General features: G+C 41.7%; 1 protein-coding gene across 1 annotated transcript; it reads right to left on the bottom strand.

Annotated features, from left to right (window-relative positions):
• Nucleotides 1–2,230: 2,230 nt before the first annotated feature.
• LOC145392249 (CD63 antigen-like) lies at nucleotides 2,231–23,278 on the bottom strand. The gene is made up of 5 exons (XM_080266713.1): nucleotides 23,121–23,278; nucleotides 19,315–19,503; nucleotides 17,930–18,109; nucleotides 11,594–11,833; nucleotides 2,231–3,846 (listed from the first exon to the last, which is right to left on the bottom strand). Exons 1-5 carry the CDS (start codon nucleotides 23,193–23,195, stop codon nucleotides 3,781–3,783), a joined length of 750 nt encoding a protein of 249 aa, XP_080122839.1. The 5' UTR covers nucleotides 23,196–23,278; the 3' UTR covers nucleotides 2,231–3,780.
• Between the last annotated feature and the right edge of the window lie 295 nt (nucleotides 23,279–23,573).

Below are 23,573 nucleotides of genomic sequence, written 5' to 3'. Positions count from 1 at the left end.
ATGAGTTGTAATGTTTCTGGCTAGAGACTCCCTTGGCCAAGAGACTTATTAGTCAAGGCTGTTTGAAGTATTGTCAAGAAATCACAACAACCAGGTTCAGATTATGTCATGGGACTCACCAAAGCATTAGATGAAATGAAGTTTTCCTGCATGCCCCCTCATGCATGTTTGTTGCTGCTGTGGCTCCAGACTCATCGGGATATGGGCCTGGTGGACTGCAAACTTAACTGCCCTTTTCCAGCAGTCCATCATCTTTCTGGTGACCAGGAGTTGAGGGACATGGTATAAGTGGGTAAACAGCCACCTGGTTATACCAGTGCTACCAAAAGAAGGTGTCCCTCTCCAGCAAGACCTCATTCATGATACACCACAGTAAGGGATGCCACTAACTGAGGCTAGCTTTCTCCTCTCGTATGTCCTTAATGAAGATACTGTGCAAGTCTTGATCTACATCTTCCATACCTAGGTAATCATATTTATTCAATGAATCATCTGCTGCATCACATCATCATGTGTACATAAGAAAGTGGGTTAGAGTGATGAATTTGGAAGACCATAAACTTTCCAGTCATAATATCAGTTCCTCCAATTACACAGAGCTGATAAAATTATATCACTAATCAATTAAGAAAAATTCCTTGTTTTCCATGCGAGAGATTTAAATAATACACAAACTACAAATGTAGACAAAGATGTTTTTGTAGTTGTAACCCCAGGCTCATCTGAATGTGCACCCAATGAACTGGAGGTTGGTTGGAATTGCATTCTGCAGTTCACCATCCTCCATGTGGAGAATAGGAGAGCTGATGGATGTTTATATAACCAGGCAGTAAAGCCACTCAGCTAAGATAGTGCCACCACAGGAAGGCATACATAACATCACAAAGTAAACATTATCAACAGATTGTCCACTGTAATAACTAATGCATCAATTTTCTATAACATTAAACTGTTGCACAGTATTACTGTGTTACAGAATCTTGAGTTTGATCTTGCTGTCTCCACCAAGTTGATCTGGCTTCAGGTAATCCCTCAAGTATTGGGTTGAGCCAGTCTTCATTAACACTTTCAGTACAATGACATTTATTTTTTTATTGTTCCTGCCAAGTTGTGATATCATTTTGCAAGATCCTGTGTTTAATCTTGCTTTATTCCAGATTATGTTTCCTACAATTCATTTCACAATATACAGTAAGAATGGGAATATCAGTTGCCAATTTAGGTAAAAAGGGGATGATCCACTTTCCCTACTCTCACTCGCTTCCCATTTAGCACTCAGGCTCCAGTGATTAGCTCTCAGCTGAGAAAAATCTAACATCAGCTGGAATAGAACACTCAAATTGTAATGATCATAAGAAGATTAATATGAGAGTATTAACACTCATGTGAATAAACTAGCATTAACTGGAATAGAACACATTACTTGAGTTGTCCCCTATCTTGAGAGGGTCAAGCACCAATTCGTGCTGTGCCAATGTCCAACACCCACACAATGATGCAGGTGATGTAAGTGGCATAACACCCAAATTATGTGACCTTGCCACCTATGTACAGTACATTTTCCTATTTATTTATTTTTTCTTGTGGTGCACCCAACGTGGCATGGCCATTTACTTTACTTCATTCTTTCCTTGTCCTTCTGCCCACGGGTGACTATACATTCCCCCTTTTGTCTTTCTTTCCTGTTCCTTCTGCCTGTGGGTGACTCTGCACTGAGTGACAAGCCAAATGGTTCCTGTACACCAGGAAACCATTTACTATGCTGGGTGGTAACCATATGACCAAATTATGGCGCTTGGTGGTTTAGTGGGTAATTGTGGCACTCCAATCGGATTGAGCCAGTGAAGGGGTGGTTGGGGTCACTGCTCACATAATGCCACTCAGAGATGAATGAGGCTGGTCACGCTCATCTTAAATGTCAGGACCAATTTGACTAGCCCCAGGCTTCAATGTTCCTCATGGGTCAATGCAGGATTGGATGATGGATGGATGGATGGATAGGTTTATTTTTTCTTTACCTTGAGCCACCATATTTCTTTAAACGGACTGTTATCTACTGTCATACAGTTACAAAACCTGAAATACTTTCCAACTTCTAGTGTCTCAATTACCCACATATTACACACTGATACATCTTCCTTATACACAGTTTATATAGTTTTGGATATTGTTGATAATGTCTGTTTTACAGTACATATCTGTAAATACAAAGGAATAAAGAAACTTCAGCTTCACAATACATTTACTCTATAATGGCCAAACACTTGTACAGGTCGTATCAGATTTGAAGCTGACAAATTAACCAACTTATTACACAACTAAATGACATGTGTTCATTCCCCAGCTCCAGGACTACAAACTAAGTATATCACCAATAAGTATGGACTAATTACAAAACTAAATGGCAGATAAACTCACTCCCCAACTCCAAGACTACAGGCTAGGTATATCACCAATAAGTAAGAACTAGGGGTACAATAAAATGCCTTATCTAACTATGGCATGGCTTCAATGGCATGCAAAATTCTAAATACTGAAGATAATGTCTGATTCCAACAATGTGGTACACTATATAATGGCTGGGAACAGACAAAATACTGTAACACTAAATGCATGTAACCAAAGCCATTATTATTGTCTTATGTCTCTCTATATATATATCACATGCACGAAAAAGTGCTTTGGTTGGTTACTTCCAATTACTTATATTTTAATATGAAAATAGTTTCACACAGAGTATTAATATAAAGCCTCAAGCACATCACAATTGGTGGTGACACAGCATAATTTTATGGTATTACTAGAGGAGGACACAGTAGGAATGTGCTGACATTTCACTATTTATACAACTACTGTACTATAATGTCATATGTGAAATAATCCTACTTTATTTTTCAATTCACAATAACAGAACCAACAGCTTCAAGAAATACTTGAAATTTATACAATCAAGAATACTAACAATCCGTATCTTCATAAAAATGCCTCCCAGTTCCATTATTGTATCTGTTGCGCACAACACTAATTAATGGAATAGACATCACATGAAAAATTTTAAAGTAGGAATTTTGACCACCTACAAAGTCATGGTAGCACAAATAACTTTATGGAACATAAAGACAACTAGGCAAGCAGAGTTTGTGACCAGCTTCCTACATATATGCTACATCATCAGTAGTATGTAAAATGAGTGTCCAAGCCCACCTAACAATGTGGCTTTAAGTGTGGTGGTTGCTAAGTTACCTAAGCCCACACCCCAAAAGTTGCTGAAAATTGGTTAAAACTTGCTGAAGATAGCCAAAAAGTGGTTGAAAACTAGCTGAAGATAGTTCAAAAGTGGCTGAAAACTACCTCTCAAAATTCCTTAAGTATATACTGTACGGTGAAATTTCTAATAAATAAGGCTTGGCATGTCCAGTGAGCAAGAAGCATGAAATAATATGAATGAATTACAGTAATGTACTAAAACTTAAAGTGGTGGCAAATGAAGCTGCAAACACTCATCACCCCATTAAAAAAAAGTGGGCACCAAATACTGGGTACGTTTCACACCAGCAGAGGGTCTAGAATGCAGAGAGAACTATTAATGATGCCAGTTTTCTTAATGTTTTCAACAATCTGAGAGGGCAATACTTCTCAACTATCATTTGTATCGAGGGTGGCTATATGAATCCCAATACAATACAATAAGTGCCTCCAACTATGAAGAGTTAGGTGTTCATAACTGCAGTAGGTCCAAAAGAACATCCAAGACAATAATCTGAGGACCTGTCACTTCCTTTACAGGATCTCATATCGCTCCTTAACTGCCTTGATGAGGCAGCAAGACATCCAAACTCCAAGAATCTGTGAAGAGGAAAAATAAATAAATAAAAGCAATGTTCCTGATAGGTTCATGAAAGACTGGATGATGGATCAACATTACAGAACTCATTACCTATGTTAACTATATTTTTAAAAATGACAAAAACAGAATCCATATGAGATGAAATTCAAGAAAACAAGAAAACAGAGGCTATCAGAGTTCCAATCAAGAGAGAGAGAGAGAGAGAGAGAGAGAGAGAGACAGAGACAGAGAGAGAGAGACAGAGAGAGAGAGAGAGTTAAAAAACATGTGGTGACTGTGGAGTGTATTATAGATAATGCTGTGCACAGAGTGGCATAATACTAAGGAAAGAGTGGGCTATTTTGAGTTGCACTGTATTTCACCGTATTGTACGTTGATACTGATGTAGAAAAGAGTCAAGGCTAGACTGCAACAGTAAGAGCAATAAGACCACTCTGTCTCACTGGGATGTAGTTAGGTTCTTGTTTGGTTAATGCTTGTAGATCACTGTGGTGGCCATGTGTTTCTATGTAAATAGATGATGATACCCTAAGTTTATCTGACACATGAACCCCGTGAACTGCATTTTTAGGCTGCCTTTCAACTGCAATCCATCACTCTCCTTTTCGGGCAATGGTTTCCATACTTTCAACTTTATTGATCCCCTCCTCCCCCCAATTTCCAAATATTCTGACAGTACCCCCCACCTCCCCGCAACGCTGCAAGATCGAGGTAAATAACAAAGAAAACAGAATTTTATAGTCCCCCAATAAAAAAAATAAATAAAAAATAAATACCCAAATCTGGTTTTACGCCTGGTATCCCCGAAGGGCTAAGGCGTTGTCCCTGGGTAGAGGACTTTCGGACTGCGGCATGTAGCATTTTATGACTGGATACCCTTCCTGATGTCTACCAATGACCCTTGGGTGGATTCGATCCTCCAACCCTTTGGTCAGAGCAGAGCGCTCTAACCCACTGAGCCACAACTGCTACATTTTTTTTTTTTTTTTTTTTTTTTTGTAGTCCCCACTTTATGATTATCATTCAAGGAATGATGATACGATAGGAAGCATTAGGAGGAACACACTGAGGTGTTTTGGCCATGTGGAGAGGATGGAGGGTGAGAGACTGACGAGGAGAGTGTATGTGAGAGAGGTGGAGGGGGAGGCCGAGGATGATATGGAGGGATGGAGTGGAGAGGTATATGAGGGGGGGGGGGTGAGTTGGGAGCAGGGCAGTGAAATGGCGGGGGACAGGGCGACATGGAGGCGATTTGTTTGTGGCCACCCCGTATGGGATTAAGGCATCTGGCAATAGATAGATAGATAGAATGATGACATACAGAATGATTGCACATATTTTTTTTCTTTTTCATTCTGTTTTCCATTTGATGTTTGTTTTTAACATTTTTGTTTGTTTCTTTTTTTTGTGTGTGTGTGTGCATTAACTTTATAACATAACATAAAGTCAAGTTTTGTTACATGTTTGTTCAGTATGCAATAAATCTATAACACAATAAATAGTACCCAGTTTCACAATAACGAAATCAAGTCTCGTGTCCGACAATCCCGTGTTTACATGGTGCCTCATGGGCAATCTGACACTAAGTCAACATGATCGTCCAGTGTTTACATTAGCTGTGATCACCTCCCTTATGTTTTGTTTCGTTCATGTGAGGCCACTGAAACACCGATGCTATTGCCAAGTAACAGTGCAAAAGCATGAGTTCCAGAGATACTATATTCCACTTTGTTACAACCTGTAATCCAATCTGTTAAAGTAGATACAGTACACGAGGGGCGTTCAAGAAGTTTTGGCAACAGGGTAATAAAAGCAAAATTAATAGATACATATTTATTGAAGTTCACACTCCTTCAACAGACTCTCCTCTAAGGTTTACACACTTCTGGAGCCGTGTCATCCACTTAACAAAGCACTCTGAGTATTCAGAAACAGGTATACTCTTCAGATCTGATTTTATCCTCCTGGCAAGGTCCTGTTCCCTTCGAAAATGGATCCCAGCAAGTTTATCTGACCATCCAATCCATCCATCATCCAATCCTACATTGCCCCATGAGGAGCGTAGGAGCCCGGGGCTAGGCAGTTGGTCCCGACATTTAAGATGAGAGTGACCAGCCTCACTCATCCCTGAGTGGCATTACATGAGCGATCAACCCCAACCATCCCTTGGATATAAACCTTCACCGGCTCAATCTGATTGGAGCGCAATAATTACCCACTAAACCACCAGGCACCAAAATTTGGTTATCTGGTTACCACCCAGCGTGGTAAATGGTTCCTGAAGCACAGGAAACCATTTGGCTTGTCACTCAGTGTAGAGTCACCCACAGGCTGAAGGAAGTGGAAAGAATGAAGGAAAGAAAGACAGAAGAGGGAGTGTAAAGCCACCTGTAGGCAGAAGGACAAGGAAAGAATGAAGGAACAACTTAGAGAATAGCCAAAAGTCACACGGTGCCAGGTCAGGATGGCACCCTGTGACTTTTGGCTGTTCCCCAAGTTGTCAGAAAAACTTGCTGAGATCCATTTTCGAAGGGAACAGGACCTTGCCAGGAGGATAAATTCAGAACTGAAGAGTATACCTGTTTCTGGGTACTCGCAGTGCTTTGTTAAGTGGATGACACGGCTCCAGAAGTGTGTAAACCTTAGAGAAGAATATGTTGAAGGAGTGTGAACTTCAATAAATGTGTATCTCTATTAATTTCACTTTTATTAACCTGTTGCCAAAACTCTTTAAACGCCCCTCGTAAAAGATTTAAATTTTCAAAAACAGAAAATTGGTAATAAGCTGGGCATCTTGGATTTTATCAAAATATCAAAAAAGGTGGGCATGAACCTCCGATATGGCCCTACAATCATACAAGATATAAGAAAATTCCAACAAATGGTTTCTGAGGTACAGCGTGGAACAGAAGAATGGACATTTGGACTAACAGACGAATGGATATGATCTAACCTAAGATTCCAATTCATGAGAAACGAAGTGGAATAACTACCGCAATGTTCAATATTCTGTAGTATGAAACTTTTGGGGGGTGAAATAGTGAAACTCGTGACTTGGAAATCATGTCTGGCAAGGATGTTACGCATAGAGGAAAGTGTGGTGCTACTATGGGAGAAATTAAAAATGTAAGTTTTTTGAGATTTTAGGTTAAGTGACCCTTCACCCCCTCCCTACCCCCACTGAACCCATGTTATATCAATGTCAGTATATGATAAATAATTATATGGTGAGTTTTCACATGAGGTAACCCCATCACACATCAAGGCGTGACTGTACACGTGCAAAAAAATTACATGAAAACACTTAAGTATTTTTGTATAAATGACTTTACAACTTATATACATTATGATTTATCCTACAGGGTTAATTTCATTAAATATATGACCTGACTGTTGTTGCTGTTGCTGGTCAATTCCACTCTGTCTGGGTGAGTAGACCAATCAATTGCAGGCAAGCAACCACTCCTGTAAGACAGTCCCTTACATGCAGTGAACCAATGTTCTCTTCCAGGTGACAGCGCCTCACCACAGTGAGGTGTTGGGAAAAGTGAGAAGGTTTGGTTCCAGCATGGCTGCCACATTTCTCTCTCTCCACCCATTTAACTGAGGCAACACAGTACTGTGATCCCTTGGTTATCACTGCTAGATTATCAGGTGTCGATTATAGTAATTCACCGTGGATTGAGATTCCAAATAATAAACTAACAAAAGTTCAGTCTGTGTCGAACAGGGCAGCACAACTTACCTTTGGTTTCTCCCCCAGGAACCGAGACTAACCTAATCCTAATTGAGCTGCATTGGTTACTCGCAAAGGCTAGAACTGAATTTAAACTGTGTCCTATTACAGTCAAGGTTCTTAAGTTTGGTGAACCAACGCATCTTGCTGAAATGTTAAAACTCCCATCGGCACACCCAGGTGTGATATTATGTAGTGAAGAGATTCCTCGTGTCTTGAGAGCCTGAAGCCATTCACCAGACATCTTTCTCTGATCGTTCTTTTGTGTACAGAGCCTGTAGATCATATAACAGATTCCCATTGTCCATAAGACAACTCTCTTCTGTTGAAACCTTAGGAGACAGCTGAAAGCCTTTCTTTTTTCAAACTGCTATGACCTGGAGAGAGGTACTATAATGGATAATTATAGGGTTTAGTTATTGCTGATTGGAGACATGAATGGCAAAGTTGGGAATGTACGAGTGGATGGAGTGGTTGGTCAGTGGGGTGTGCCACCTGACGTAGATGGGAATGGAAGTGCTTTGGTGGACATCTTTGCTTGTACGGGGTTGGCAATAGGCAACACCTACTTTCGTCATAAGATGATCCACCAGTATATATGGAGAGTAATGAGGAGGATGGATGGTGAACTTGTTGAACGAAAGGCAATGATAGACTACGTGTGTGTGGATGAGCAAATGAGAAGACAAGTGTTGGATGCAAGAGTGTGGAGAGGGTGGGGGAATGGAGTCTCGGACCAGCACTTAGTGATGGCCAAGGTAGAGCTGCAAAGAAAGTGGTTGAGGAGATGAAGGGGAAGATAGGAGGAAGCAGCTCCTGTGAGAAGAGTGGAGAAATTGCAAGATAGTGAGAAAATGATAGAGTATAAGAGCATAGTGGAAGAAAGATTGGGAAGGTATGAGCTAGAGCAAATGGAAGGGGTGGAAGAAGTATGTAAGATATTCACGGAAGAGATAGGCGCAGCGTGTGAGGCGGTTTGTGGAGTGAGGAGGAGATGCAAGGGTGTGCAAGGGACAGCATGGTGGAATGATGAGGTGAAATGAGCTGTGGAACAAAAGAAGACGGTATATAGTGAATGGTTAGCGAGTAGAGGTAGGGGAGAAGTTGAGAGAGAGGAGAGAGAGGTATATGTGAGCAGGAAAGGGAGGTTAAGAGACTGGTGAAGGAGAGTAAGAAGAAAGTGGTTGAAGAGTTTGGGAGGAATCTGAGTGTGAAATGGAGGAAGAGTAAGAAATTGTTTTGGAAGGAGGTAGAAAAAGTAAGGCAGTGTGAAAGAGGAAATAGTAAGGGAGTGAAAGATAGGAATAATAGATTGTTGGTGGAGAAGAGAGAGAAATTGAGGAGATGGAAGGAGCACTTTGAGGATTTGTTGAATGTAGAGAGTGAAAGCAGTGCGAATATAAGTGGTTGGGGAATGGCTGGGAGAAGAAGAGATGAGAGGAGGGAGGAAGAGATCAGTAGGGCGGAAGTAGTGGAAGCGATGGAGAAGATTAAGTTGGGAAAGGCCCCAGGAATTGATGGAGTGTGTGGTGAAATGCTTAGGTATGGGGGTGAGATTGTTGTGGAGTGGATATGGAAGTTGTGTAGATTGGCTTGGGAAGAGGGAAGGGTTCCAGAGGACTGGAAATCAGGTATAATTGTTCCTTTATACAAAGGAAATGGGGAGAGAGAAGTATGTGGTAACCATAGGGGTATTTGCCTTCTTAGTGTGACTGGTAAAATATATGGCAGAATACTCATTGATAGGGTTAGGCATATGACAGAGGAGCTGGTTGGAGAAGAACAAGGGGGATTTAGGAAGGGAAAAGGGTGTGTAGATCAGATATTTGTTCCAAGATGTTTAGTGGAGAAGTATCTAGAGAAGGGAAGGAAAGTGTATGCTGCCTTCATGGACTTGAAGAAAGCTTATGACAGAATAGATAGGCAAGGTATGTGGAAGGTATTAAGAATATATGGAGTGGAGGGGAAAATGCTGGGTGCTGTGAAGAGTATGTACAAGGGAGCTAGGGCTACAATGCGAGTGGATGGTGAGCTGAGTGAGTTCTTTGATCTCAATGTGGGACTGAAACAGGGTTGTGTGATGTCTCCATGGCTGTTTAATATACAGTATACATGGATGGGGTTGTAAAGGAGGTGCAGGGTAGGGCAGTGGATGTGGGGGTGGCTCTAATGAATGAGGGTGAGATTTGGAAGCTTCCGGTGTTGCTGTTTGCTGATGATACAGTACTGTTGAGTGAGGATGAATGGGAGTTGCAAGGTTTGGTGAATGAATTTGGGACAGTGTGTAGGAGGAGGAATCTGAAAGTTAATGTAAACAAAAGTAAAGTTACGGTGTTTGAGAGGAATGAAGTCATAGAGTGTGCAGTGAGGTTGGATGGTGAGGATATGGAGAATGTGAGTGCATTCAAGTACTTGGGTAGTGTGATGAGTAAGGATGGAACTTTGGGGGATGAAGTGTGTGAAAGGGTACAGCAGGGAAGGAAGGTTGTTGGTACACTGAAAGCAGTGATGAGAAATAGGGAGGTGAGTATGGAAGTTAAGAAGTCACTGCATGATAGTACTGTATTGTGATCCCTACCCTGACGTATGGAAGCGAGGCATGGACCTTGCAAGAGGGGAACAAGTCAAGAGTGAGAGCAGTGGAAATGAGTTACTTGAGAGGAGCATGTGGAGTGACAGGTTGACGAATGAAGAAGTGAAGGAACGCTGTGGGGTGGATGTGGATGTGGTTGAGAAGATTAGAAGAAATACACTGCGGTGGTTTGGACATGTGAAGAGAATGGAGAATGACTAAGAGGGTGTATGTAGGTGAGGTGGAGGGAAGGAGAGGGAGAGGTAGATCGAGGATGAGGTGGAGGGATGGAGTTGAGAGGTATATGAGGGAGGGGGGGGTGAGTTGGGGGGAGGGTAGTCAAATGGTGGGTGACAGAGCGACTTGGAGGCGTTTTGTTTGCGGCCACACTTTGCAGGATTAGGGCGTCAGGCTATAGGTAGATAGATAGAAAGATAGTTATTGCTACTTTCATATTTTTTTTTTTACTGAAGTTTGTATTGTATACGAGATATGTCTTGTAAGTGTAAAAATGACGTACATGCGTGTCAAGAGCTAGTGAATCCCCTATGGAAGAAATGGTGCTTTTGAGAAACAAAAGACCAGATTATTATTATTATTATGAAAGGGTTAAGATACAGTGCAATATCATAATAAACACACCCAGAATAAATCATCATCATCATCGTTCTGACCTCTTTTTCCACCAAAGAATGGTGTGAGACAAGGTTTAGACACAAAGGCAAGAGATGACATGGAAGACGGAGAATTACCAACACCACACCTGTTACAGTGGGTAATGCTACCACATCATATAAACCCCTGGAATTCTGGCTCTACCTCACAGACCTAACCCACATATTTCATGGCATTTTTTTGTTACAGATGAGTTTCACATTACCTGCTACAGACAGTCATCCCTTGGTTATCATGCCAATTTGGAACAAAGCATGGTGTGTGATAATGAAATTACATGATAATGAAAGCACAGAACCTATGGGAATTATCTTAACTGATAATGGGAATCCCAAGTGCAGCAAGTTAGACCCATTATATACATACATACTGTTATTGTAAGTATCAAAAACACATACACGCATGGTCATAATAGAAAGTAGTGAAAAGCGCACAACAGGGAAGAAACGCATACCAGAGAGAGACTTGAAATGGGGTTGAGGTAAGGGGTTCCAACACTAAAGAGTGGAGAGTTAGTAGTCCTAACCACCTGGGATTTACTCCTAAAGTAGGGCCTCATCGACAAATCCCTCAAAGCCACAAGAACCACAGACACAGCATAATCACTGTCAGTGAAATTCAGCTCAGGTGTGCAATAATGATGCTTTTAAGCCAAAAATATGCTCGATAATGGCAGGATAGCAGATGTTCATCTTGCAGTGATAAAAACCGATATAACCAAGGGATTAGTGTACAGTAGCCAATTCTGTATTTTAAAACTTACCTGAAGAATTGCCAGAATGATAATGCCCCCAATGATGTAAGCAAGGTTGGAGCGTGCAGCATCTGACAGACCCTCATAGCAGCCCGTTTCATAAATCTTCAATGGAGTATGAGTAGGAAATGTGTTGTTCCCACAACCAGGAGAATAGTTGATACAACAAGAGTCCGGCACACCACTCACAGACTGGCCATACTCGGTGGCCTCCCAGTCAGTATAGTTGTAGGTGCCACAGCATTTGTACTGGGGAAGTGAGATAATCAGGATAAATTGCCAACTTGCTCTTACTAACCTCTTCAGTACAATGGTGCAGTCAGAGACAAAAGTTTGCTTAATATGCCACTGTGTCTACTTCACACAAAGGAAAAGGGGAAAAAGAAGTGTGTGCTAATTATAGGGGCATTTGTCTTCTTAGTATAATAGGAAAAGTGTATGGTAGGATACTTATTGACAGAGTTAGAGAAAGAACAGAGGAATTAGTTGGAGAAGAACAGGGAGGCTTTAGGAAGGGAAGAGGTTGTGTAGATCAGATATTCGTTCTTAGATCTTAGTGGAAAAGTTTCTAGAGAAAGGAAAGAAGTTGTATGCGGCTTTCATGAATTTGGAGAAAGCATATGACAGGGTGGATAGACAAGGATTGTGGAAAGTATTAAGAATATATGGAGTAGATGGGAAGTTGTTGAAATGCTGTGAAGAGTATGTATGATGGTGCTAAGGCTGTGGTGCGTGTGGATGGTGAACTGAGTGAATTTTTCTCTTTGAAGGTTGGGTTGAAACAGGGATGTGTCATGTCTCCATGGTTGTTCAATCTGTACATGGATGGGGTAATAAAAGAGGTACAAGGTAGGGTAGTGGATGTTGGAGTGGCCCTGGTGAGAGAGGGTAGTGTTTGGAAACTCCTGTACTGTTGTTTGCAGATGATACTGTGTTGTTGAGTGAAGACGAAGGAGAGCTGCAAGGCTTGGTGAACGAGTTTGGGAGAGTGTGTAAGAAACGGAATCTAAAGGTGAATGTAGGGAAAAGTAAAGTGATGGTCTTTGAGAGAGTTGAAGTCAGTGAATGTACAGCGAGGTTGGATGGTGAGGAATTGGAAAATGTGAGTACGTTTAAGTACGGTACTTGGGTAGTGTGATGAGTAAGGATGGAGGTCTGGAGGGTGAAGTGCTTGAAAGGGTACAGCAGGGAAGAAAGGTTGCTGGTTTCTTGAAAGAAGTGATAAGAAACAGGGAAGTAAGCATGAAAGTGAAAAAGTTACTACATGACAGTATTGTGATACCAACTCTAACGTATGGAAGTGAAGCTTGGACGTTGCTGGAAGGACACAAGTCAAGAGTGACAGCAGTGGAAATGAGTTATTTAAGAGGAGCCTATGGAATCACATGGAGAGACAGGCTGACAAATGAGAATATAAAGGAGCATTGTGGTGTGGATGTGATAGGAAACGTTAGGAGGAATATACTGAGGCGGTTTGGCCATGTGGAGAGGATGGTGGGTGAAAGACTGACGAAGAGAGTGTATGTGAGTGAGGTGGAGGGGGGAAGAGGGAGGGGGAGGCTGAGGATGAGATGGAGGGATGGGGTGGAGACGTATATGAGAGATGGGGGTGTGAGTTGGGAGCAGGGCAGTGAAATGGCGGGGGACAGGGAGACGTGGAGGCGATTTGTTTGTGGCCACCCCGAAGGGGATTGAGGCGTCTGGCAATAGATAGATAGTCTACTTCACACTAAGGCATGTGCAGACGTCGGAATAAGTTCGTTTCCTTTTCCGTGGACTAAGGTGTTTGTAACACTGCTTGATGGAGAGGTATCCCCTCCTCCTCCCTTCCTCACTCCCACCCAACCCACCCACTTTTCTCTCCGACCCCATAACCCCACCCGGTACCCTTCATACTCTCGCTCACAGCCAGCTAAAGGTTTCTGTACTTCAAGCACCTTTTTAACTACGTGTAGTCCAAACAACTAATAAAGGAATAGTACATTATATATCATAAACCAAGTTAGGAAAAGGTTTACTACGCTGTGTGTGTGTGTGTGTGTGTGTGTGTGTGTGTGTGTGTGTGTGTGTGTGTGTGTGTGTGCGTGAGAGAGAGAGAGTTAAAAGACAGGGAGCGACAGGCGGAGAAAGGAGAGCGAGTGGAAAAATGAGAAATGAGAGGGCAGTTAAGGAGAAAATAAAAGGGGGAGAGGCAACGACAGAACATCGAGAGCTAAGAAAAGAGACAGAGAGAAGAAGAGAGAGTGAGAGGTGAAATGAGATACAAGCAGTGTGAAAGGGAAAGAGAAAAGGGAAATGTGAATAGAAAAGCCGGGAGTCGGAAGTAGACAAAAGGGGAGACAGCTGAGAGAAAATGGGAATAGTGCAAACATAGAAATAGGGATAACGAAAGAAGACAGTGGGAAAGACAGCTACGGAACGGAATACTGAGAACGATAATGAGAATAATTAGAAAAGGAGGCAAGGTAACAGGAAGGAGGAAGAAAGTGTGTTATTCTGGCAAGGACGCAGGGAAAGAAGTAAGCAGGATAAGACGAAAGCATTGAGGCTGAGTAGAACGAATGACATTCAGGTAAAAAGGGAGGGAGAGAAACAGAGAAATTGGAGAAATCTGCGGAGAGTAAGTAGAGATTAAGGGTGGGAAGAAAATAGGTTAATTTTTAGGGCAAGAAAGAGGAGGGGAACCTTAAGAAGGGAAGGGGAGGGAGAGGGAGGGAGGGAAAGACAGTGGGAAGAGCGGAAGGAAAAAAGAGATTTCGGGTGACAGGGAGAGACGGAGAGAGAAAAAGAGCATGCTGTTATTACTGGGGGAAGAAAGCAGCGAAGGAAATGGATTTAGTACAAGTAAAGAAATAAGGAGAGAGTAATGGAGAAAAAAAGGTAACACATGTGACAGATGAAAAAAGTAAGACAAAGTTGTGACACAGGGAGGGAGAAGGAAGAGTGAGGTAATGTGGGAGTGACAGATGGGGAGAGAGACGAAGGAAAGGAAAGAGAGAGGGCGGAAGGTAGGGACTGAGAAGATAGCTATAAAGAAAGGGGAAGGAGGGAAAAGGAAACTGGGGATGAGACAAAGGATCCAGAGAGAGAGAAGGGGGGGGGGGAAGTGCACAGACAGGCACAGACAGATAGGTCGACAAATATTCAGGTGTGTGTGTGTGTGTGTGTGTGTGTGTGTGTGTGTGTGTGTGTGTGTGTGTGTGTGTGTGTGTGTGTGTGTGTGTGTGTGTGTGTGTGTGTGTGTGTGTGCGTGCGTGCGTGCGTGTGTGTGTAATTCACCGGGTCGGTCAGGATCACTTGATGGTCGTGATCGTCAGCTTTTACCCTCCCGGAAGGGAGCTGAGAGCTCATATAGTCCGATCTAAGGGCAAGGCTGTGACCTTCACACACGCACACACCCGTCCCCTTGCTCAAGGGGGACAGTAACCGCCCACTTCATCAGTGAAACTTTTCGCAACCTGAGCGAGGCGCGAACTCCCGTCTGCCAGATGGCAAGCAAGAACGCTACCACTGAGCCAGCGAGCGGTGTGTGTGTGTGTGTGTGTGTGTGTGTGTGTGTGTGTGTGTGTGTGTGTGTGTGTGTGTGTGCGTGCGTGCTTCTGTCCCTGTGTCACCCCTATAACATTATTCCATTTTTTCACCTGCGTGTTTACCTCTTCTCTGCTTCACTCTCTCCTCCCACTCACTTTTTTTTTCAGTATTTCTCCTGATTGTTCTTACCATTACAAGTCTCTCTCTCTCTCTCTTTCTCTGGGAATAAAGAAACTGTTCTCACAGTCTATATCTCCTTAATACTGCCACTTCCTGAGTTGCCGTGGAATTTTGGTAGCTTGAAAAAGACATACGTCGACTTAAAAAGAGTTCAGGAGACTAAGATATCAGGTTCGCCTGAGGGCCGTGGGACTTTTTTAGTAGAAACTCGTAGACTACGAGGTCAGCTCATTAAAGTGTTTAAAATCTGAATGGGTTTCACAATCATTACATAGAAAGTTGCTTACTCTTAACACGGACTCGGCACACAACCATGGCTGGAAGCTGTAAATGAAAAAAATTACCAGCTTAATTAAGTGACAACCTTTTCACGTGCAAGATCTGCTTCACATGCAACCGACTCAACATTGACGTTGTTAACACTACAGTAAAGAAGTTAAAGGGATTTATCGACTAGATCTTACACTAGAATAAATGTGAATTGGATATGCATTCCCAGGCAAACAAGAAGTATCTCCACGGTATGGACTGCATAGTCATTAAGATCCTAACTTTTCCTTGTAACTCCTCTGTGTGTGTGTGTGTGTGTGTGTGTGTGTGTGTGTGTGTGTGTGTGTGTGCATGTAAAAGAGGAGTCTACCACCGCAACATTTAATCACAGCAGATTTATTCTGTGTGTGTGTGTGTGTGTGTAAAAGAGGTGTCTACTACCGCAGCATTTAATCACAACAGATTTATTGTGTGTGTGTGTGTGTGTGTGTGTGCGTAAAAGAGGTGTCTGCTACCGCAACATTTAATCACAACAGATTTATTCTCTCTCTCTCTCTCCTGCTGCTCAGCTCTGGTGGGTTGGAGGCGGAGGGAAGGGGAAGGGCACACTCTCCCCACGCGGTTAAAGACCGAGCCATGCATGCCTGCACTGCACCGAGGGGCGGAGCTCGCGTGCCACCGGACCGACCTCGTGATGCCTGTCTCTGCTACAAGGCCTCCTCCTTCGCTTCTGCTCAGCTCTGAATGGTTGGAGGCAGAGGGAAGGGCTTGGGCACACACTGTTCTCTCTCTCTCTCTCTCTCTCACACACACACACACACACACACACACACACACACACACACACACACACACACACACAGTGTAGTAAACCTTTTCCTAACTTGGTTTATGATATATACTGCACTATCCCTTTATTAGCTGTTCTGACTACAGTTAGAGAGGTGCTTGAAGAACAGAAACCTTTAGCTGGCTGTGAACAAGAGTATGAAGGGTACCGGGTGGGGTTATGGGGTCGGAGAGAAAAGTGGGGGGGTTTGGGTGGGAGTGTGGGACTATGAGGAAGGGAGAGGGAGGGGATACCTCTCTATCGAGCAGTGTTACAAACACGGAAAAGGAAACGAACTTATTCCGACGTCTGTACATCACTTTCCTCCTTGACATATTACAGTACATCAAAGACAGTCATCTAGGGGCAAAGAGTCAGCAAACCACCAGACGGAAGTAAAATGTAGTCAATCTAAATATTAGGTGAAATTTTGTACCTGGGTGTCTTTTTTTTTTTTTTAATATATACTTACTGCTACCTCCAGATATATTGAAACTTTTATTAAAATACACCTGTCAATATGATGGTAGAAAACAATACAGACACACAGTTCCTGCTCACCCTATACCCCACCCCAAATGAACAACCAGTCATGGCCAAACGTTCCTTAGTCTGGTAATACTTTGAACTACCACATTTCCACTGGACAACAGGTATTCATTAAGCACGAAACTCTTTCTATGACTTTGCTCCACCCAAGGGTAGGGGTACAGGGTGGGTAAAAACCACTACTGTACTTTATACTGTTTCCCCAACCATAATATTCAGCTTGGGGGGAAAGAGAGGAAAACATTAGAAACATTATGCAACAACCCCTTCAGCATCATCATATAATTTTTCCTGCTACTGTCATTAACCCTGCTCAGCAGGAGACTTCACGTACCATAATAAATTTTACGTTAAGTACAGTAATACAGCAAAACACATAGGCTGCTATTGTAAATTCTCTGTACAAGTCACCTATTTTACCATGGTTTCTAGATATTAAGTTCAAAGTTAGTTAAAGAAAATTCTCTATTAACCCCTAAACCCCCAACATAATTTCTGTTTTTTGCTCATCTTTAACTAGTTTTCTTTCAGGGATGGTACTGTATTTTTTTTTTAGCTAGTTTTCTAAGATGGAAGGGAATTTAAAAAAAAAAAAAAAAAAAAAAAAAAAATCTTTGCAAGCAAATGCAACCTGTGTCTCATGTCATGGCAGCTACTTTCTGCCTGTCTGGGTGCTAGTTTGTCAAACATTCTCTAATGGACCAATAACAAGTCTTTAACTCATCCCTATGCATGAAGAATTTTTTTTTAATAATGTACCTGTATATATATGCTGTATTAAGTATTTCTATGAAAGTTCCTGAAGTGAAATAGGTTACCATGTCTCAAATTTATCACACCATGGATGTCCCATCTGACAGGCATGCTACCGTTAACGGGTTCATCATATCATCCACGCTTCACTGCTGGGTAGTGTACGGGCAGCAACAGCTCACCTACAGTTAACCTACCAATTAGTCAATCAAGCAATCTCTCTCATATCTTACCCTTTTCTGCATATCATCCCAGGTCTTTGTGACAAGGTTGTCATTCGGTTGTTGGCCATAGTTAGTCATGCTCTCATTCATGTTATGCTCAATCAACTTCTTCAGCTGTGGCTTCATGACAGCAACTGTGATGGCAGCGGCAAATTCCAGTAGTAGAATCACAATCATCAAGAAGGAGAACTATTGGGAAAAAATGAAAAAACATTACAGCCCATATTATCATCCAAAAATGGTATTAGATAGGTTCCAAAAAAAAAAAAAAAACAGGAACAGAAAGAATATATAGTATGTGGATGAATTATAAATGCCATGTCCTGTTAAATGCACTGCCTGATCATTCAAGCATCTGGGATCCTGACCCCAACTAAGCATAATCTGCATTTTTTTCTTTTATACATACTATCTGGTTACATATGTAGGGTGGTGACATTCCACCCTCAACATTACCAAGTACAGTACTGTACTGTACAGTGGGAAGCTGCCCAACTGTCACCTGATGGGCCAGGTTTGATCCCCCAGCACAGTGCAACAAAACCTAGATTATTTTTGTTGGAACTATAGGTTTTGCTGGTAGGTGGTGGTGACCATCATTCACTCACCACGTAGTGCTGCCTACTCCTTCCTTTACCTTTATCATTCTTTTTTTTGTGTCTGCCCTGCTCTCTTCCTATTTCTCCCATATTTCCTGTCACTTTTTATTACTCTTCTTTCCTTTTCAGGTGGCTTTACATTAAATGACAATCCTAATGGTCTCCTTTAAGTCAGGAAACCATTTACAATGCTGGGTGGTAACCATACTGCCAACCCATACGTGTCATGCAAGTGGGTTGACGAAGAGTTAGTGCCCCTCCCCTTAAAACAACTAACTCAAAATCTAATGGCTGCCCCTTATGGGAAAAAGGCATCTGGCTATAGATAGGTAGATAGACAGGCTAAAGGTTTCTTAAATCACAATGGCTCTACCTGACATATTTAGAGGTTAACTGCTATATGGCCAAGTCTTGGGGGATGCCTAAACCTTTATGGCCAACAGTGGGGGCAGGTTATTGCCTAGTTGTCATCTGGATAATACAGGGTTCAACCCCTGGTACTGTACAAGTAGAGAAGATAAAACATATTTTTCCTGTGGCACTAAAATTTCTTGAAATACTTACAAAACTTACTTTAACCACTAAGTTATTTGGAAGAAAAATATTGCAATCATCCTAGAACTTTATTTAATATGAACTATAAGCAATACAATTACAGCTAACCTGAAAGTAAAACAGCCATGGTATATATATTACAGTACAACCAAATGAAAATCAGAATCTGGACCACAGACAATATTCAAGGATAATCAAGATGAAAGGGAGCATCATAACCGAAACTGAAGCCATACTCACAATCCTGAGCATAAAGACATTCTCTCGCTTGGCACCACAGCAGCCGAAAAATGAAATGAATACGATGATGGAGCCAAGAATGATGATGCCAATGGCTGGGGTCTCATACTTGTCACTGAAGAACTGTAGGTAGGAACGGAAGAAGCCCTGGGCAACACCTCCAACAGCTATCAACACGAGGCCAGACAGCTGAGAACAAATAATTACTGTAACATTGTTGACAGTTCTGGCAATTAAGTTTTCTTTATACTGTATCTCCTTCTCTGACATTCTTTCTGACTCCTATGACTCACTCACAGCTGAATAAAATTTGATATTATATATCTGAAACTTAATACTGTAAAAGAATTGTTTTGACCACAAGAGTTAATTGTACCGTACTAGTGCCAGCATTTCTTGCTCCTATAACTCACTCTCAGCAGAATACAATCATCCAGGTGTAGATGGAAGAGATTACTAAAGCTCTACCAAACATGAGCAGGCTAAGTACCAGGTAATTACAGATAAAATTACTACGGTATTCAAGGTTCCACTGTTACTTGTAAATCTGAAATACCAATGTGCCCAAAGTTACAGTACCATTTGCATGGAAAAAGTTTTGATATTACTTTGCTTATTCCTGACTGATGACAAGAAATGAGTACACAGTAATGTACTGTACTGGTTATAATACTGTGGTATGAACTAAAAGCATTGTTAGTTGCATACTATAGATTTATAGAAGTCAGTAATGCCTAGTACCATATATATCTTACTGTACTTTACCCTGAAACGATGCTAACTTACTACTGTTAACTGACAGATGATAAGTACATTAGTAGCAACAGGAGAAGCACCAATATGATAAAGTATTTCTTGCTGTTCTTGCCCTAGGTTCATCTAGACATTAACCCAGTGACCTGCAGGAAACCAGCTGCCTCAGCTGAGTACGGTATTCTTCACTTTGTTATTTTTAAAGAGTCTATGTCACGAAAGTGAGATGTATTAGGTGGGTATGTGTGCTTTGGTGCGAGGGGTTGCTGAGGTGAGTAAATCTGTTTTGGTGTGCGGGGTTGCATTTTGGTAAGAGGATAGTGGACTATTCCTGAGTTGCTTTTCACACAGGTAATGAAGCAGGAAAGGGTGACTGGGACTTAAATTGTAGTCTGACTAGGCTGACTGCTGCATTGTAATATAAGGTCTACTCAGAAAGTATCCAACATTAGCTAACCTCTTGAGATAGGACACTAATCTCCCACACGTATTGCAGCTCAGGGGTGAGTGAGGCTGGTCACTCTCATCTTAAATGTCATGACCAACTTCCCAAGCCCTGGGCTCGTACACTCCTCATAGGGCAACACAGGAATAGATGATGAATGGATGAATGAGTGAAATAAAGGGAATAAACTACAGTATGTTATGTTTTTCAAAACCACCCCTTTCAAAAATCATGCACATGGCCCTGATATGTATAGGCTACTGTAGCTATATGTATACAGTACCTAAAAGTGCCAAAGGCAGACAGACACCATCTTGTGTGTGAAGACAGAGGACACCATCTTAGAATGCCATTTTTGAACAAAATTACCCTTAACAGTGCCAATTTATCCATATCTAACAAATCTGCATTGCTTAACCTAACCTTATTTATCCTAATCTGTTTTATGCTATATTAACCAAACTTAGCCCAACCTAAACTATCCCTTATGTAATCATACTTGTTTATTAATGGTGGTAGGTGCTGGCAATCATCATCCACTCATCTCATGTACCGTACAGTACTGTGGTGCTGCCTACCTCTTTCTTCATCTTTGTCAGTCTTTTTCTATGTCTGCTATCCTCTCTTCATGTTTCTTCCACCTTTCCTGTCACTTTTTATTACCCTCCTTTCCTTTTCAGGAGGCTTTACATTGAGTGACAAGCCTAATGGTTTCCTGCAAGCCAGGAAACCATTTACAATGCTGGGAGATAACCATATAACCAATCCATATGTGTTCCCTACGTGTCAACAAGTTGGAAGGGCACACACCAAGAGAGAGAGCAGTGGAAATGAATTATCTGAGAGAAGCATGTGGAGTTACATGGAGACACAGACTGACAAATGAGGAGGTCGAGAGTTGTGCTGTGGATATGGATGTGATAGAAAGTGGTAGGAGAAATACTCTGAGGTGGTTTGGCCATGTGGAGAGGATGGAGAGTGAGAGATTAATGAGGAGAGTGTACTGTACATGAGTGAGGTGGAGGGGGGGGGGTGAGGGAAGGGGAGGCCAAGGGTGAGATGGAGTGGAGAGGTATATGAGAGACGGGAGCGTGAGCTGGGGAGGAGGGCAGTAAAATGGCGGGGGACTGGGCAATATGGAGGCAATTTGTTTGTGGCCGTCCCTTACAGGATTAAGGCATCTGGCAATAGGTGGAAAGATACAGATAACAAATGAAGCTGGTGAATCTTCCCATCCTTACTATGTACTATACAGTACATTTGCAGCAGCTAAGTCATAGAAGCTTAATCCCAGTTTAAGAACAACTTTAAAAGAAACATATTTTAAAATCACACCTGAATTTGTGCTAAAACTGCACTAAAACTGATGCCATTATATTAAAATGCAACTTTTAAAAACTATAGATAAATAAGGTGTACTGGTAATTGGTAAATGTATGGTTTACTTGAGGCAGTAGAAGGACCTTACCAATTCGTTTTCTGTATTTTCTGGCTATTTTTGGGGTGGTAAACTACCTTTTCCTGCTGTAAAACTTCCCACTTTTTATCATTATGTTCCTTAAGCCATACCTACAGTTGTTTGTTTCTGGCATAAATGGAAGAATCCTACTCAACATACTCAAAGGTGAAGTTTGTTTCCCAACTGGATGCTAGGTTATGTTAGGTTAGATTAAATTATTAGGTAGTTAATCTATGTTAGGTTAAGTTTAGTTGAACACTTAGGACAGTCCCTTCTGCCACTATGCTGATGAATCAAAGGAGATGACACTGCAGAACATAGCGAAAAACAAAGGGAAAACAGAGTTTGCATGAAATGTTTATATACTACCGTACCCCAGATATAATCAGAAAAATATAACAGACTATTTGGACGAACTGATTTGGTACGGTGCTCCTACTGCCTCAAATAAAGCATCTGGTAATCCATTTTATCCATACTTCCAATTTTTTTTTTTTTTTTTTCGATATCAGTCCACCAATATGCACAGTCTAATAAATCCAAATTATTGTGATTTTTCCTGGATAATTCGCCTACATTCATTTAGTCCATTCGGTTCCATCAGTGTAATCTCCAAGATTATACATGATACATGCACATATACCCAAGTATCTGCAATTATGGTGCAAGCTTCAGTACGTGTCACCGGAGCATACACCTTTCAATTACGGTACGGTACATCAAAAGGAATTATCCAAACATAAACCGGCAAATAACAATTATAGAAGCCATAACAAGGGTATTTAGGCATTATGGTGGTGAATAAGGGTTTGGAACACTCTCTTCAACCCTGATATCTTGCCTTTGTTGTTAACAATACCCATAAACAGTGACACCAGCATAAAATTATGTAAATGGATCATGCATTACGGTAGGAAACTACTGCGACCCCGGATCACGTGATAATCAATACACTTCCAATCCATGCACTGTTTCTTTATTCCGTATGGCAGATTAGCCTATACCAAGTCCATATCATCACTAAATTTATAAAATGATGATTCGGACTAAAACCCTCTGAAGAACTGGGCGACTTAATGCACAGTACATATGACGTCACAGGTTGTCGCTAAGGTGGCACGTCAAAGGTTTCAGCACTTGCATACTTACGAAGAATACGAAATTGGAGATAAACACGAGGTATTTAACCGTAAGAGGCCCACATCCTAGATTACTATTCGCCATTTTGTATTATATTATAATCTGTCCAGCAACAACCCACACTCGAAGATCGCAGATGACTGGGGCGCCACGCCACAGGCAAATGCAAGATCGTCCGCATTTATCCTCTTACACTGTTGTACATACAGTATAGAAAGCCGCCTGTTTATACTTTCAATCAACGACTAAAATCTTTAATTAATACATATTAGCTGGTCAGAGGAAGGGTTCAGGAATGATTATACAAAAGTACAGTGTTGGTTTGAGAACACTGTTCGTACGTCTGGCAAGGGATTCTCACCAGGATACTCATAGTCACATGATCGTCACATTGCGTGACGAGACAAAACCTAAATGTGGTATTTCTGTCCCCAGTGCTTGCAGCAAACACGGATATATTTG

Source organism: Coenobita brevimanus, chromosome 21 (assembly GCF_032717465.1).
Source record: "Coenobita brevimanus isolate Jiangsu-jjx chromosome 21, ASM3271746v2, whole genome shotgun sequence".
Taxonomy (NCBI): Eukaryota; Metazoa; Arthropoda; class Malacostraca; order Decapoda; family Coenobitidae; genus Coenobita; species Coenobita brevimanus.
The sequence above is the reverse complement of the archived record's forward strand: the minus strand, read 5'-3'. Positions and strand labels throughout refer to the sequence as shown.

Bases quoted from the DNA above. Each gene is read 5' to 3' on its own strand.
- LOC145392249 (XM_080266713.1), bottom strand. From the start codon at position 23,195: ATGGCGAATAGTAATCTAGGATGTGGGCCTCTTACGGTTAAATACCTC. The intron at 19,504-23,120 runs GTAAGTATGCAA...ATTTGTTCTCAG, and splicing joins TCTCCAATTTCGTATTCTTC to CTGTCTGGCCTCGTGTTGAT. The intron at 3,847-11,593 runs GTAAGTTTTAAA...TCCTCTTCACAG, and splicing joins TCATTCTGGCAATTCTTCAG to ATTCTTGGAGTTTGGATGTC.